Source organism: Lampetra fluviatilis, chromosome 22 (genome assembly GCF_964198595.1).
Source record: "Lampetra fluviatilis chromosome 22, kcLamFluv1.1, whole genome shotgun sequence".
Classification (NCBI taxonomy): Eukaryota; Metazoa; Chordata; class Hyperoartia; order Petromyzontiformes; family Petromyzontidae; genus Lampetra; species Lampetra fluviatilis.
In genome coordinates this window covers 2,393,783-2,411,519 of record NC_136296.1, presented here as the reverse complement: position 1 = coordinate 2,411,519, position 17,737 = coordinate 2,393,783, and the positions used below count along the sequence as shown (strand labels likewise).

At 47.0% G+C, this 17,737-nt stretch overlaps 1 protein-coding gene across 1 annotated transcript in view; it reads right to left on the bottom strand.

Moving 5' to 3' along the window:
- Positions 1-17,737, bottom strand: part of LOC144938421 (dual specificity tyrosine-phosphorylation-regulated kinase 2-like) — a 51,701-nt gene that overhangs the window by 16,674 nt on the left and 17,290 nt on the right. The window contains exons 3-5 of the mRNA XM_078866202.1: positions 13,317-13,445; positions 10,965-11,028; positions 10,265-10,364 (exon numbers count right to left, since the gene is read on the bottom strand). Coding sequence (XP_078722328.1) covers positions 10,265-10,364; positions 10,965-11,028; positions 13,317-13,445 — 293 coding nt within the window. The remainder of the gene's footprint in view (positions 1-10,264; positions 10,365-10,964; positions 11,029-13,316; positions 13,446-17,737) is intronic.

Below are 17,737 nucleotides of genomic sequence, written 5' to 3'. Positions count from 1 at the left end.
TAACTGTTGGTCACCAAATATACAAACCTATAGCCCATATTTTCAACCTGTCCATCAAAGAAGCATCAATACCTCTAGAATGGAAACATTCATATGTTCGTCCACTTCAAAAAGGGGGCCCTAAAGATGATCCAAATAACTACCGACCTATCTCAATTTTGTCCCCGTTGATGAAAAATTTTGAAAAATTATTGAACTACCAAATTATCAGTTTCCTGTCCGACAACAATCAATTACATCGAAAACAATCTGGGTTCCGAAAAAAATACAGCACCACATCTGCTGCATTAGACTTTCTGAATCACATTTACAGTAGACTTGATAATAAGCAGTACTGCGCCAGTCTTTTTCTCGACTTGTCCAAATCCTTTGATACAGTCGACCACAACACCCTGCTTAGTAAACTAAGTTTCTCCAAACACGCAGTAGAATGGTTAAAAATTACCTCTCTTCTTGGTTCTTTCGGTAAAGTCACGTAGAAAGGAAGTAATAAAATAATAAAAATAAAACAATTCTCACGACGTTTCGGCCACAACGCAAGCAGCCGTCCTCAGGTGAAAACCAGGTCTGTCGAGGCGACAGCGTCTGAATGAAACAGCACACGTGCTTGGAGCATATATATAAGCTGGTTGGAAGGGGAAAAAGGGCGCCTTGACAAAAGAATATGCATATCAAGAGGAATTTAGAATATTTATGGGAAATGCAGGTATGTGATTAGTACTACTTATGCCCGTGCATTATGCAGGATTATCAGCATCAAAGGGAAGGGATATGGGAAATGCAGGTATGTGATTAGTACTACTTATACCCATGCATTATGCAGGATTAGCAGCATCAAAGGGAGGGGATATGGGAAATGCAGGTATGTGAATAGTACTACTTATGCCCGTGCATTATGCAGGATTAGCAGCATCAAAGGGAGCGGATAGGGGTAGCATTAATAAAAGAAGGAGTGTTAATAGTATGTAGCTGCAGTAACTAAAACCACCACGTAAACAACTAAAGTATAAACTACATAGTATCATCAGTATACTAAATATACTCTACAATAAGCTGAGTTACTAACAGTAAGTAATACATTACAATTCTACGTCGTAAAAAATATATAATATGCTTCCATCTAAACTTTATTCTCTTACATCACACGAGTCTACACCTTACTATGTACTGCCATAGACAAACCCAACATTAAATTACATACTGTATTGCTATAAACCACCTTATACATTGTAATATTACACTATGTATTATTCTACCCACCCTAATGTATATCACACTGCTGTATATTGACTATGCAATTACGATACTATATATTACTTTGTACATTGTATTAAGCATAAAAATGTTATACTATTTGTTATTATACACTGTACCATTGACCGTCGTGTGAAAGATACTAAGAGGAAGCAACGAAATATATCAATGGGTGAGTAGTGAAAGGAAACTTGCAGCGGAGCAAAGAATCCATTCCCTGCGGAGAATACAATGCCAGTGAGTGGAACGCGGTCTGAAAGTCACCGTAAACGTGAACACAATCAGTTAAGATCCGAAATGGTTTATTACGTCCTTCCAATGATTGCTAAGCCAGAATCCATCTTCTCGGTTGAAATTGTCTCTGTGTTTGTATATGTGGATCGCCTCATGAACGAATCTCTCATGGTAGCCAGATGGCTTGTAGAGAACCTCTGTCTTGGAGAAGTCAATATCATGTGAGCCCACTGAATTGTAACAGTGATCTGCCATGGCTGAGGTGTTTGTCCTACCGTGTTTCAAGTCAGCTTTGTGTTCACGGATGCGGTCCGAGACATGTCGTTTGGTTTCTCCAATGTAACTGCTACCACAGAGGCAACTTAGTTTGTAGACGCCGGGGTACTGTATGTCTGGAACCACATCTTTTACAGACGGGACCAGATCACGGATTTTATGTACTGTGTTGAATCGGACCTGGATCTTGTGTTTTATCAGGATTTTGGAGATCTTTTTTGTGACCCCAGCAATGTAGCGTAAGGTGATGGTCTTGAAAGGCTCCTCAACAGGATCCTTCTTTATGGTTGGAGTGATGGCTTTGCGGATTGTGTAGTCGGAGTAACCATTAGCCTTAAGAGCTTGGCATACGTGTTTGAGTTCACTGGCAATGTGTTCCTGGTCCGCTATGCATTGGACTCTATGGTATAGAGTCTCGATGAGGGAATTCTTCTGGGATGGATGGTGGTGGGAATCCGGTTTTAGGTAAGCATCTGTATGGGTGGCTTTCCTGTAGACAGAGTGGCTCATTGAACCATCAGGTCTCCTTTTAATTAGGACATCCAAAAAGGGTAGCTTGCCATCTTTTTCGACTTCCATGGTGAATCTGATGGCTGGGTGTATGGAATTGATATGGTCGAGAAATTGGTCTAGAGCAGGCCGGCCATGTGGCCAGATGACAAAAGTGTCATCTACGTACCTCTTCCATAAGGTCGGGCGTAGAGTGGCAGTCTGGATGGCGTCAGTCTCAAATTTCTCCATGAACACGTTGGCTACAACCGGAGATAGGGGGGAGCCCATTGCGGTGCCCTCAGTTTGCTTGTAGAAAGTTCCATTCCAGGTGAAGTATGTATTGGTTAAGCAGTGTCTCACCAGGGGGGGTACCCCAGCGTTCAGTCCTTGATGAACCAAGTCTTCAATGATTGCGATGGTGTCAGGTACAGGAACTTTGGTGAATAAGGAAACCACATCAAAACTGACAAGCAGGTCGTCTGAGGACAGGGAAATCCCCTTCATTGTCGATACCAGGTCAGTAGAATTTAGTACCGCAGAGGTGGTTTTTCCAGTGAAAGGCCGTAGGATTTCAGACAAAAAACGAGCCAGTTTGTAGGTGGGGGAGTTGATAGTAGAGACAATGGGACGAAGAGGTGTATCTTCTTTATGTATCTTTGGCAAGCCGTATAATATTGGTGGCCTGGCTGCAGAAGGTTTCAACGAGAACTGTTTGGTCTGATCAATTAGTGCGGTTGAAGCAGAAATGATTTTGTTGGTTTTAGAGACGAGGCTGTTGGTGGGGTCTCTTTTTATTTTTGTAAAGCTGCCATCGTTGAGTAGTTCTTGAATTTTGTTGTTGTATTCTATTTTGTCCATGATGACAGTGGCATTGCCTTTGTCGGCTGAGAGGATGACAATGTCATCCCTCTTTTTTAATTGAGCTAATTCAAAACACTCATCTTTGCTGATGTTGCTAGCTGGCATCTTAGCGTTTTTAGAGGGTTGCAGAGATTTCAGATCTTGCTACGTCCGCAGCGATGTAACTCAGGCCCTTGAGAGCTACATCTACTCTAGCAATTATATCATTAACTGGTATGTGTCTAGGTGTGATTGCAAAGTGTAGTCCTTTAGCTAAAACGGATTTCAGACCTTCAGAAATAGAACTGCTACTGAGATTAATTACGACTTTGTGCCAGCTAGCAAAAGATCTCCAAAATCCTGATAAAACACAAGATCCAGGTCCGATTCAACACAGTACATAAAATCCGTGATCTGGTCCCATCTGTAACAGATGTGGTTCCAGACATAAAGTACCCTGGCGTCTACAAACTAAGTTGCCTCTGTGGTAGCAGTTACATTGGAGAAACCAAACGACATGTCTCGGACCGCATCCGTGAACACAACGCCGACTTGAAACACGGTAGGACAAACACCTCAGCCGTGGCAGATCACTGTTACAATTCAGTGGGCTCACATGATATTGACTTCTCCAAGACAGAGGTTCTCTGCAAGCCATCTGGCTACCATGAGAGATTCGTTCATGAGGCGATCCACATATACAAACACAGAGACAATTTCAACCGAGAAGATGGATTCTGGCTTAGCAATCATTGGAAGGACGTAATAAACCATTTCGGATCTTAACTGATTGTGTTCACGTTTATGGTGACTTTCAGACTGCGTTCCACTCACTGGCATTGTATTCTCCGCAGGGAATGGATTCTTTGCTCCGCTGCAAGTTTCCTGCACTACTCACCCATTGATATATGTAGTTGCTTCCTCTTAGTATCTTTCACACGACAGTCAATGGTACAGTGTATAATAACAAATAGTATAACATTTATATGCTTAATACAATGTACAAAGTAATATATAGTATCGTAATTGTATAGTTAATATACAGCAGTGTGATATGCATTAGGGTGGGAAGAATAATACATAGTGTAATATTGCAATGTATAAGGTGGTTCATAGCAATACAGTATGTAATTTAATGTTGGGTTTGTCTATGGCAGTCTATAGTATGGTGTAGACTCGTGTGATGTAAGAAAATAAAGTTTAGATGGAAGCATATTATATATGTTTTACGACGTAGAATTGTAATGTATTACTTACTTTTAGTAACTCAGCTTATTGTAGAGTATATTTAGTATACTGATGATACTATGTAGTTTATACTTTAGTTGTTTACGTGGTGGTTTTAGTTACTGCAGCTACATACTATTAACACTCCTTCCCTTTATTAATGCTACCCCTATCCCCTCCTTTTGATGCTGCTAATCCTGCATAATGCACGGGCATAAGTAGTACTATTCACATACCTGCATTTCCCATATCCCCTCCCTTTGATGCTGCTAATCCTGCATAATGCACGGGCATAAGTAGTACTAATCACATACCTGCATTTCCCATAAATATGCTAAATTCCTCTTGATATGCATATTATTTTGTCAAGGTGCCCTTTTCCCCCCTTCCAACCCAGCTTATATATATGCTCCAAGCACGTGTGCTGTTTCATTCAGACGCTGTCGCATCGACAGACCTGGTTTTCACCTTGGGACGGCTGCTTGCATTGTGGCCGAAACGTCGTGAGAATTGTTTTATTATGTTTTATTTTTTTATTACTTCCCTTCTACGTGACTTTACCGAAAGAACCAAGAAGATGAATCCCTGCAGTCACGAAAGCTTTAAATCGAAATTTAAATTACCTCTCTTTTCGCACCCAAACTGTACTCACAGATGGTTGGAGGTCAAACAGTGTTAAGATAACCAAAGGGGTTCCACAGGGTTCAATCCTCGGCCCCCTCTTGTTCTCTCTCTATGTCAATGAATTGGGCACTGACCTCGATCATTCCAGGGTAAATCTTTTTGCAGATGACACGATACTGATTACTGCTGGCCGCTCTCCGGATGACGTGATTGCTAAGCTCCAGGGTGATTTCAACAAACTACAACATCAGCTAGTTGCTCTTAAACTAGTCCTGAATACCTCCAAAACCAAGGTGCTATGCTTCTCACCAGGACTAAAGCAGGAAGTTATTTTTCCCCAATTACATTCCTTAAATAATTATCAAATAGAGCAAGTCAATATCTATAAGTATCTTGGGGTCATTCTTGATTCAAAACTTAAATTTGAAGATCACATTGATTATATTGGTAAAAAGACAAATACAAATTGGTTTTCTGTATCGACACAAGCACTGCCTCCCCCCTGTGTTCCGTTTGGAATTGATAAAAGCTACCATACTGCCTCTACTAGATTACTGTGACATCGTGTATAAATCAGCCCCAAGTACTGTACTTGACTCAATGTATCACTCGGCTTTAAGATTTGCATTGAACTGCCCATATAGGACTCACCACTGTGATCTCTACATTGGGTCAAACTTAACATCTCTCAATGTTCGACGGATTGTGCATCAGATCTTATTTATTCATGATGTACTTACAAAAAAATCCGCAGATTACCTGCTGGATCTCCTCTCTGTTTCAAAGAACAAGTTTGACCTAAGGTCTTCGCTCATTTACCAGCTTCGCATTCCCTATTGCCGTACAAATACTGGAGGAAGGGCCTTTGCTATTAATGCCCCCAGGGTCTGGAATGCTATTGCCAATAAACTGCAACTTGAATCACTACCTATGAGATCTTCACTCAAAACTGTTCTAGAGGAGTTGTACACCCCTAGCTGCCACTGCAATTTAGTGGCCTAAAATATCATGTTTCGCTCCGGATGATCGCTGCAAAGTATGATCTGTGTTTTGATTTAGTGTGCTGATCTTAAAGGTGCATTGAAAAATGTTGATACTCCGACTGATGCTCCTACTGTTGTGGAGTGACTCATGCAGCCAGCTATGGCTGCAGAGTTTGGTAGTACATGTTGTTTATGTCGTTTATTGTAAAAATTCGGTCACAGTTCCTATGACCACTGTTTCATTGCTTTTATGGCTTTATTTTGATGATTTTTGCTAAGTTTTTTGATTTGGCCATGTTTGTTTGTTGTAGTACAGAGTTAGACTGATGGCCTTAATCTAAGTTGTCTTGTGGTTGTTGTTTGACTTTGCACATTTTTGTGTACAGTGCTTTTTCTGCAATATTTTACTGTCTTTTCTTGGATTTTCTGTTTGCACTCAGTCACATATTCACTTTAAGATGTTTTTTGTTCATGTTTTGTTTTTGTTTGTTGCGGTTGCACCCGATTTAAGAGCCGAATGGCTCACAGGGCTATACCTAATAAATGAACTTGAACAAAGGCCAGTCGGGTGTGTTCCTGTTGTAGGCGAGTGATGTTAAGACGCTTGCCACGTCTTTTTCCTTGTGGGCATCTGGGCGGATTAATCTGTATGTTAAGTTTAGAGATGATGAGACAATGGTCAGTCCAACATTCAGCACCACACATTGCCTTGGTTACCCTGACATCGTGCCGGTCGCTCCTCCTCATATGATGACGTAGTAAATCAAGTGCCAGTGGTGTGAACGAGGATGCATCCATGAAGTTTTCTTGCGCTTTGGTAGTTAGAATATCGTCTTGGTGATAGCAGGTCAAATTCAGAGCATGTTTTCAGCAGTAGAAGACCGTTGCTGTTACATTTTCCAATGCCATGTGCACCTATGACTCCATTCCATGATTGATGGTCACTTCCAACTCTGGCATTGCAGTCACGAAGTATCAGGAGTTTGTCAAAGCTGGTTGTGGTAGCAATATTGACCTCCAGGTCATTATAAAACGTGGTTTTGATCTCGTCAGAGTTGGTCATGGAAGGGGCATAGGCGCTGATGATGGTGGCCTCCTTTTTACCCAATAGGTGGAGATTTAAGGTCATTAAACGGTCGTTTTTTCCCTTGGGTTGGCTTGCCAATTGGCTGACCAGGTGGTTATTTACTGCAAAACCAACACCAGTATCACGTCTCTCCTCCTGGCCTCGACCCCTCCAGAATAATGTGTAACCTGCACCCACATCAGTTACCTGTTCAGTATTGGTCAGTCGGGTCTCACTAAGGGCAGCAACATCCACATTATATCTGGCTAGCTCTCTGCCCACGAGGGCGGTGCGTCTCTCACGTCTTTTTGATCCAGATGTGTCAAACAAAGTGCGCACATTCCAGACACCAACAGTGAGTGGTATCACTTTGGTCTTATTTGTTTTCGACTGCAAACGTGTGATCCTGAATAAGGTTGCTCAGTCACTGAGGGTGCTGCCGGACTTCATTGCTGCTTCGGTCCAGTGAGGGAACGACTAATATCCTGAGCCGCCTGTGTGCAGATTTGTGGCTACAGCTTCCAGCATATCCATGCCTGCTGCTTCGTCGCTCACCCATCGCCACAGGACTTGGATAATGACGATGGTAAAAAGTTCCATGACTTGCACAGAGAACTTGGATTTAAGTGAGGGTGATTTGCGCAGCATCAACCTCACTCTCTCGACCAGCCCCATCTGTACCCAGTGGCAAGACATAGTCAAGATGACTGGAGATGGTCCTGGTTGCAGTGGAAGGTCCAAAGACCCTTTTGGTGAAATTTCCTCCACCAGGGGTTCCACATGCACAGGCTCAGACAAGCTGAGTTTTCCGGGTTAGTTAGCCGCCGCCCGGGGTTCGGCGTTGGCAGCTGATGACTGTACCGACTCACCAGGGATGTTGAGCCTGGTGTGTTGTCAGCTGCTGACTGTACCGACTCACCAGGTATGTTGAGCGTGGTGTGTTGGCAGCTGCTGACTGTACCGACTCACCAGGTATGTTGAGCGTGGTGTGTTGGCAGCTGCTAACTGTAACGATTCACCAGGGATGTTGAGCCTGGTGTGTTGGCAGCTGCTGATTGTACCGACTCACCAGGAATGTTGAGCCTGGTGTGCACCTACGGTAGCAGCTAGAGGGCCGTCCCAGATGGAACAAGGCTGAGGCACAACTAGCTGGTCAGACCCATAGAGACCCATAGACACCCATACTCATATAGAACCATAGAGACCCACAGAGACCCATACTCATATAGAACCACAGAGACCCATACTCATATAGAACCATAGAGACCCATACTCAGATAGAACCACAGAGACCCATATACATAGAGACCTATGGAGATCCACAGACTCTTGTAGAACCATAGATACCCACTGAGACTCAGAGCAAACCCATAGAGATCCATACTCAATAAGACCTATGGAGATCCAGAGACTTATATAGAACCATCGAGACCCACAGAAACCGGTATAGACTCGCAGAGACTCAGAGAGACCCATACTATGGGTGTCTATGGGTGTCTATGGGTGTCTCTGTGGGTATCTATGGGTCTCCGTAAGTTTATATGGGTCTGGGTCTCTGTGGTTATCTGTGGGTCTCTATGGGTCTGGGTGTCTGTGGGTCTCTGTGTACATACGTATCCATAAGAGGTTTTTGGGTTAGATCGCGTAAATATATAAATGTGTCGTTAAAACCAGCCACCACCCGACACAGCCAACTAGTAAGGGTTGTCACGGAAACAGAACATGGCAATTCGTTACTAGTACAGCACACTGGTGTGTTGGAGAGATAAGCCACAACATTTACAAACTGAGTATGACGTTTCACCAGTAATTACAACTAGCTGCATCAGGCAACAGCCAGGTTTGTGGAGAAGTCTTACTGTTTCGTTCCTTATATAGAGGCGTAGAGTGGGGGGATTACTGAGGCAACGTACATTATGCATGTGCATTATGCAAGCCCTTGGAACTTGTCCTTCCTGTCTATTGTGTTTATGAAAATATCCCTACCAACGGTTTTGGTATTCAATGGCCTGTTGATTTGTGCATCATTGTAACTGTTCATTTGCAGCGCTTCTTTAACATGTTGAATTTCACTTCTCAGACTGTCACCATCTGACACTTTCTTAGCTCGATGAATGAGCGTCTTGATAAGAGCAGATTTCTGTGCGGGGTGATGGTTTGACTCTGCATTCAGATAGGCGTCAGTATGCGTTTTCTTTCGGTAAACACGGTGTTATTTTACCATTTCTACCTAGTCCGAGCAGAATATCCAGAAATGGTAGAGTTTTGTCAGCTTCCACTTCCATGGTGAACTTGCTGGATGGGTTTAGCGAGTTGAGATTATTTAAAAATGCGTTCAGTATATCTTCGCCGTGTGGCCAGACCTCACATGTGTCATCCACATATCTAAACCAAGCAGATGGTTTTAGTGTGCTTGAAGCTATTGCTTTTGTTACATACATATGTTGAACTTATTTCACACCGTACGTAGCCAACCGTACTAAGGTGTGGGTCTCTGTGGGTGTCTCTATGAGTCTCTAGGGGTCTGGGTGTATGTGGGTCTATGGGTCTCTGTGGCTCTCTGTGGGTATCTGTGCATCTCTTTGGCCGACTCTGTGGGTCTGTATGGCTCTATGGGTGTCCCTGTGGGTGTATCTGTGGGACTCTATGTGTCTGTGTGTATTTATGAGTCTATATGTGTCTATGGGTGTCTCTATGTGTCTATGTGTCTGGGTCTCTCTGTGGGTTTCTCTGTGTGACTATGGGTGTGTCTGTGTGTCTCTATGGGTGTATCTGTGTGTCTACGGGTGTCTCTGTATGTCTCTATGTGTCTATGAGTATTTCTGCTTGTATATGAGTGTCTCTCTGTGTCTATGGGTATCTCTGTGGGTGTCTCTGTGGGCCTCTATGTGTCTGGGTCTCTCTGTAGGTGTCTCTACGTGTCTATGGGTTTCTCTGTGTGTCTCTGTGTCTATGAATGTTTCTGTGTGTCTATGAGTGTCTCTGTGTCGATGGTCGTCTCTGTGGGTCTCTTGGTAAAGTGATGACTGCATGGATTTTCTCTCCGGGTCTTCCAATCTATTCCCACCCTCCCCATTTAGGAATCAACAATCATCCAAGTGTGATTTGGCTGCTGCTGTGCCTTTCCAAGCGACAATGATGACGATGATATCAGCCCACTTGCTTGAGCTGCTTTCATTTGAGCTGATATAATTTGTTTGACTTTCATGATGTTGCTGTTGCTCCTCTCTCCTTTCTGTCTCTGCTCTCTCCTCTCTGATTCTCTTACCTTTGGGTGATTTGCTGCGAATTATTGCGCTGCCAGAGGTCAGTGCACTCCACATGTTGGCAGACGTAGGCTGACTCCGGCTCGGTTCATTTTGACTCGTCTACACACGCACACATATACACACGTACACACGCACATACATTTGCACGCATATAGATACGTACACACACATATACATACATATGCATACGTGTGGGTGGTGTTCGTATGTATGGGTGGTGTTCGTAAGTGTGGTTCGTGTTCATAAGTGTCGGTGGTGTTCATAAGTGTGGGTGGTGTTCGTAAGTGTGGGTGGTATTCGTAAGTGTGGGTGGTGTTCGTAAGTGTGGTTGGTGTTCGTAAGGTTGGTGTTCGTAAGTGTGGGTAGTGTTCGTAAGTGTGGGTTATATTTTTAAGTGTTGGTGGTGTTCGTAAGTCAAGTGGAGGAGGCCACACGTACCGCCATGGCGTTGATTTTCAGAGTAGCGTTGTTGTGCTGCTTAGATTTCATGGCTTCTCTGTGTGGAGAATGGTGGGGCATGGTGGAGAGATTCACCACAGACTCACATCATCACCGACTCACATTATCACCACGGATTCAAATAATCAATACAGACTTGCATCATCAATACAGACTCACTTAATCAACCACAGACTCACAACATCAACATGGACTCACATCATCAACACGGACAACATCAACTTAGATTCACGTACTCACCTCTTCGAGTGTTATCGCTTGGATCACGACGACGATGAAGAGAGCAAGGTGAAAGTGCTGCCGTCTGCTTCGCACGCGTCCAGAGTTATGAACGACGCTGACCCGCGACGTCACGTAACCCCGCCCCCAAGTCTATTACGTATCAAGTGTCTCGCCCCGCCTACCGCCCCTCCCACAAGCCCCGCCCACCACCCTATCTATCGCCCCGCCCACCGCCCCGCCTCGCCCCCGCCCTCATCCCTCGCCGCCACTTCCGGTTTGCGAGGTGGGAGGCGCCAAGTTCGAATCTCACTCACGTCGGCTTTGTGGCGGTGAGGGGCCTCCCCCCCTAGGTCGACTCAGCCTCAAATGGGTAACCCGATGCCACGGTGTGTGGTCAACATCGCCAGCACTGGGGGAGAGACAAAGGTGGCCATGGTGGCGGGCGTGCGTGGGTGGTGCTGGCCACCCACCCCCTCTGTGTATGTCTTTGTGTGTTTGCGTGTCTCTGTGTGTGTATGTGTATGTGTTGCTCGCTCACAGCACTTGCCCCTACAGTCTGTTAAGGCTAAATGGGGGATCTTTGTGTATGTGGGGAGTGGTGGTGTAGCGGTTAGCGCTACGCTGGGCTATGAATCCGGCGACCCGGGTTCGATTCCCGCTCACCGCCAACATCAGTGACGATTATCTTAACAGGTCCTGGGCCTCCCTTAGGTCGACTCAGCCTCAAATGAGTACTTGGTGCGGTGCGTAAACATCGCTACTGGGGAGACAAAGGCGGCCGGGCGTGGTTGCTGGACACCCACCCCCTCGTCTGCCACAGTGCCGGTAACCTTCATAGGTGCTACTGCTCGCTAACAGCACTCGTGTGTGTTATAGTATTGTGTGTATGGTATGGTGTGTATAGCATGGTGTGTATAGTATGGTTTGTATAGTATTATGTGCATAGTATGGTGTGTATAGTGTTGTGTGTATAGTTTAGTAGTGTGTGTATGGTATTGTGTATAGTGTTGTGTGTCTAGTAGGGGTGTATAGTACGGTGTGTATAGCATTGTGTGTATGGTGTGTACAGTATTTTGTACTGTATAATATGTTGCATATAGTACGGTGGAAACAGTTTTCGGTATGATATTCTGTCCATAGTATTGTGTGTACTGTATCATGTGGATGCTATTGTGTGTATGGTATGTTGTGTATCATATGTATACAGTATAGTGTTTGGTATGTTATCGATAGCATATGTTGTATAGTATGGTGTGTATAGCATGCGTTGTATAGTATGGTGTGTATAGTATATTGTGTATGGTATGTTGTCTATAGTATTGGGTGTACGTTGTGTACATTATAGTGTATGGGTTGTTGTATAATATGGTGTGCATAGAATGGTGTATACACTCTCAAGTATGGTTTTCTGTCTATAGTATTGTGTGTATAGTGTGTACTGTATCATGTGTATGTTATGCTGTCTATCGCATTGTGTATGGTATATTGTCTATAGCCTTGTGTGAATGGTACGTTGTGTATAGTATTGTGGATACAGTATAGTGTATGGTATGTTGTCGATAGTATATGTTGTATCGTTTGGTGTGTATAGTATTATGGAGGGTATGGTGTGTTTAGTGTATATTATTGTGTGTATATTATGGTGTGTATAGTATTATGTATGGTATGGTGTGTTTAGTGTATATTATTGCGTGTATATTATGGTGTGGAAAGTATGATGTGGGAACCTGTCCCTGTCTATGAACATCTGGGCTGGTTCACCAACAGTTTTTCAAGCTGCTGATGAGACACTGAAAGTAGGAACCTGTCTATGAACATCTGGGGCAGTTCACCATTATGAGTACAAGCAAAAGCCTGGCCCTGCTACTGCTGCTGATGAGACCCTGAATGTGGAAACCGGCGCAGAGAGTCGCCTGGTTCACATTTCACGCTCACAGCAAGAAAAGGCTCGTGTGACTGACGGGATGTGTAGAAAATCGCCTCTCCTACTCCCCTTCAACATCAGTGGGGGCCCAGAGGAGGATGATCAAGTAACTGCACCGCCACTACCACCTCTTCTTTCCTCCTTCCTCCTCCACACCACCTCGACGCGATTTCCTTCTTCCTCTACTCCACCTCCACTCCACCTACATGCCACCTCCTTCCCTCCACTTTCACTCCACCTCTCCCACCTCCTCCATGCCACCTCCTCCTTCCACCTCCTCCACCTCCTCCTCTACGCCACCTTCTCCTCTACGCCACCTCCTCCTTCCTCCACGCCACGTCCTCTACCTCTGCCACGTCCTCCACACCGCTACACTACCGCTCCCCCGCGCACGCACAGGTGCGCAGCTGCACTCAGGCAGTCCCATCCGCTACGCATGGCCGCACCCGCCTGAGCCGCGCGAAACGCTCCCCTTGCCCCCCGGCTTTCGGCAACCCCGGTGCTTGCAGGCCGTGAGCGTGCCCTTCGTGCCGCACGCGGAGTGCGTCAGGGCGCTGGGCTCCGCATAACATGTTCTGCGCGGGGCGCAGCGCGGTGGGAGGCTGGGCGAAGCTTACGGTGGGGACAGTGGCAGCCCCCACGCCACTCCCTACGGAGAGACACGTCCTGCCTGACGGACATCGCGATCTGGGGCGACAGGGGCGCGCGGCGAATATGGAGTCTACACCAAGGTGAGAGGCGGTGTGATGACGCCGGCGCGTGCCATGCGATGGCTTGCATCACACACCGAAACACGCATTGCATCATTATTATGACGGTTCACCGAGTCTTAACACTTTTTAAGAAGGTTTCTGACAAGTTTTTTTTTTTTAAGTCGGTTGCAGGTTGCTACGTATCATCCCAATCGAGTAATTTTTCAGGCAGATTTTCAGCATTGCAGTCTTTGGCTGGTCGCACTGTGTATGTTTAATTTTGTTATGGTGACAAACTAGGTGGGATCCCCGCTCCTCGATGGGGGAGGCCTGGAACTTCCTCCTGTCTCGCGTGGCCCTGGAAATATCAACTCGGCAGAGGCGAACTCCAAACTGCAGGCCGATCATTTCTCATTTAGATGGCACCGCAGCCCTGCCGGGCCCAAGATTTGGGCCACCGCAAGAACAGCACCGACTCTTCTGGTATTACGGTCCACACCGTGATACCAGAAACCACGGTGTTAAGGTGGTCTGTGGAGAATCCCGTTTTCGTGGCAGATACTCTGTAAGACATGCATATTGTGAAACGAGAACCAACGGTCGTAAGCACCGCAGGGCAGAGGCCGAGTACGTAAACATCGGGAACCAAACAATGCGAAGACCTGACAAGGGAGTCGTCCTCTGTATTCAAGACGAGAGAGCAAGAGACCAAAGTAGTGACTGTAAGGATAGAAATAGTTCACGTAGAAGCTGTCGCCGCAGTTGTAAATGAGGTCGTTCTAGTAATTGTTGAAGTTAATAGCCAAAGATGGGGACGAGTAACGTAGTTATTTTTGTAGAATGTATAGAAATATAAAAGGTCAATTAAATAGCAGTAGCCGCTGTCTGTTTGTTGGAAATATTGCATTGCTCTGAAATGCAATGCATTGCACTGAATTGCAATACTATTGTAATGGGTTCCGGAGACACTTGTAGAGGTAACTTCTTTATTATGATACAACACTCCAACAGTCCTGATACTCTGTTACAGCCTAGGGACACAGCCTAGGGACACAGCCTAGGGACACAGCCTAGGGACACAGCCTAGGGACACAGCCTAGGGACACAGCCTAGGGACACAGCCTAGGGAGACAGCCTACTCCTAGCGTGCCTGACTCTGGCTACCCTCTGGGGTCCTCCGGCTACAATTACCCTAGGGGAGGCTACCTGACCCGACCCAGCCAAGATGCGGGTCTAGACTCTGGCTTCCTCGGAACTCGCCCTTACAAGGACGTAGAGCCGGGAGTCCCAGAGTCCCACCACTGGCCCGCACAGCGTCCCGGCCCTTACAAGGACAAGCGGGACGAGGGGGTCCAGGGTCCTAAGCTGGCTGATCTTGGGTCTTGAGGGTGGTGAGTGTGTGCACGTGCGGTGTGTACACACACGTGGCTCGGCTCAAGGGCGCCGCGGCTCAAGGGTGCCGGGCTAAGCGCTGGCACCAACAACAACACAACAACCGCCATTCGCCACTAAGTGGCGGTGACGTCACCACGACGCTTGTGCCAGGCCCTAGTGCACCTTGAGGCCACGTGAAGTGTCGAACGCCCGCTGGCAGGAGGTCACGGGGCAGACCCAGGTGCCACGGGTCGACTGACCGAGATGACCGAGATGACTGGCTGATGCACCACCTGTGCCCCCTACTGTACCAACTTGCTGTGCTTTAGCCACCTTGCGCTCCGCTCGTTGTTGTGAGCGTCGCTCCTCCGCCCTCCGTTGTTGGAGGGCGACTGCCTCCAACTGCCCAGTAGCGTCCTTCACGAGCCTCCTCCACTGAGGCCGATCTTGACACCGCTGGTACCAGTCATCGGCAAGTCCACTCAGCTCCACGTCCTCCTGTACCACATCACTCCATCTCTTCTCTAGCCCGTGCCGCGCCCGTTTAGCCCCCTCGATCTGGCCGAACAAAAGCTGTTTAGGCTTACGGTGGCTGGGCATGCGGGCTACATGACCCAGCCAACGCAGCCTTGCCTGCCGGAGGAGCTCACCGATGGGACTTTGCCAAGATCTTTCAAGGATTTGTGAGCTCACACAATCCAGCCTGGTTAAACCCAGGATGGATCGTAGGCAGGCCAGCCTAAATGTTTCCAACCGGCGAAGATGCTCCATTAGGGTGGGTCCACGTTTCGCAAGCGTAGAGAAGGGAGGGAATGACCGTGGCCGAGAAGACCTGAAGCTTCGTGCGGAGCGACAGACCAAGTAGCTTCCACACATCGTTACGCAACCGATGAAAAGATATTGCCGCTCGACTGATTCAGAGTGAGACCTCTACTGATAAACTGGAGCCGGTCATAAGCACACTGCCCAGGTATGGGAAACTCTCCACTCTCTCCACAACTGCCCCATCACCGATTGGGAGTTGTGGGGGTGGAGTGTCCGATGTCACAAAATACCCAGGCAGGTGCTTAGTTTTGGTGGGGCTGATGGTAAGGCCCCACCTCTTAGTGGCACGCTCCAGTCTCAGCAGCAGTGTCTCCAACTCCTCTTCTGAATGAGCAGCTATTACCAAATCATCGGCATACATAACGTGGTTGACCAATAGGGAGCCATCCCTTGATCGCACCCGGGCGTCGATCAGCCTCCCATTATATCTGTACCAAATGGAAATTCCCCCGGTACAGCTATTGAAGGCTTCACGAACTACGCAGTCGAAATAGATGTTAAATAATGTGGGAGCCAGAGGACATCCCTGTCGCACCCCAAGGTGTACAGGGAAAGGCTCCGACTCCCGGCCACGTAGTTTTACCCGGGCCCGCTCACCATCATGAAGGTCCTTAATGATCGTGAGCAGAGGGTCAGGGACTCTGAAAGCACGAAGAACAACCCAGAGCCCAGTCCTACTGATGGTATCATAGGCCTTGACCAGGTCAATAAAGCAGAGATGTAGGTCTTTTTGGAATTCCCTATACCTCTGCTGTAGCAGACGGACAGAAAATATGGCATCTGTGCAAGACCGCCCTTTCCTGAAACCGCATTGGGGCTCCGCAAGCCTCTCCTCAGCGTGCCTAGCAAGGCGATGTTGAATAATCCTTGCCAGGACCTTGCCCGGCACACTGAGGAGTGAGATGCCCCTGTAGTTGTTACAGTCGGTACGGTCCCCCTTCTTAAAGAGGGGGACCACCAGGGCATCCTTTCAGTCCTGCGGAACCCGTCCAGTGGTCCAGACTGTTGTTATGATGTCATATAGAGCAGTCTGTGCACAAATGCCACCCTCCCTCAGCATTTCGCTTGGGAGATCATCTCTGCCCGGTGCCTTTCCTGGTCTCAGACTCCAGATCGCTCTGAGTACTTCCTCAACAGCTGGCACCTCAGCCAGCCACTCACAGGGGGTGACCTCTTCCAATATTTGAGGCACCGCAGCCTCAGCAGGGTTATCCCCACTTTGTGCCATGATGTTTTCCTGGCTGAGAGATTTTCCCTCCCCCAGGACCTCACATAAATGCTCAGCAAATCTGGTGGTGGTTGTGGTGGCACCACCACCACAACCACCACAACCACCACCACAACAACACCAACCACCCACACCACGTCGGGGCCTACGTCGGGGCCTACTTCGAGGCCTACTTCGAGGCCTACGTGGGGGCCTACATCGAGGCCTACGTGGGGGCCTACGTCGAGGCCTACGTCGGGGTCTACGTCGAGGCCTACGTGGAGGGCGCTCGTCAATGGAAGCAGAATGAAGCTGATGGGCCAAACATCTCACCTCTCCACGTCCTCATCATGGCTTGTGCGGCGGCCTGTGCGTTGTGCTGCATGGGTGTGGGCTGTGCATGAGAGTAGGTGAGGGTGAGTTGCGTGTGAGTGAGATGTGTGTGTGTTTAAATTTAGTGTTTAAAGATGTCAATTCTTCTGCTGTGTATCTTACTGCTGTCCCTCCCGGCCATATTTAGTGCCACACTCAACTCTACAAACGGCTACCCGCGTTACTTCGCGTCAATACTTATTGCTAAATTTGCCACTACACCTGCTAATGAAACAACTTATAGACACTTCTACACTCCATCATTGTATCCTTTTAAACCAGGCATGTTGAAAGTCCGGCCCGCGGGCCAATAACGGCCCGCGGTCAGATTTCATATGGCCCGCAGCTTTCGGTCTTATAATGTGTTATTTATGGCTTGCTAGTTCTGTCAGAATAA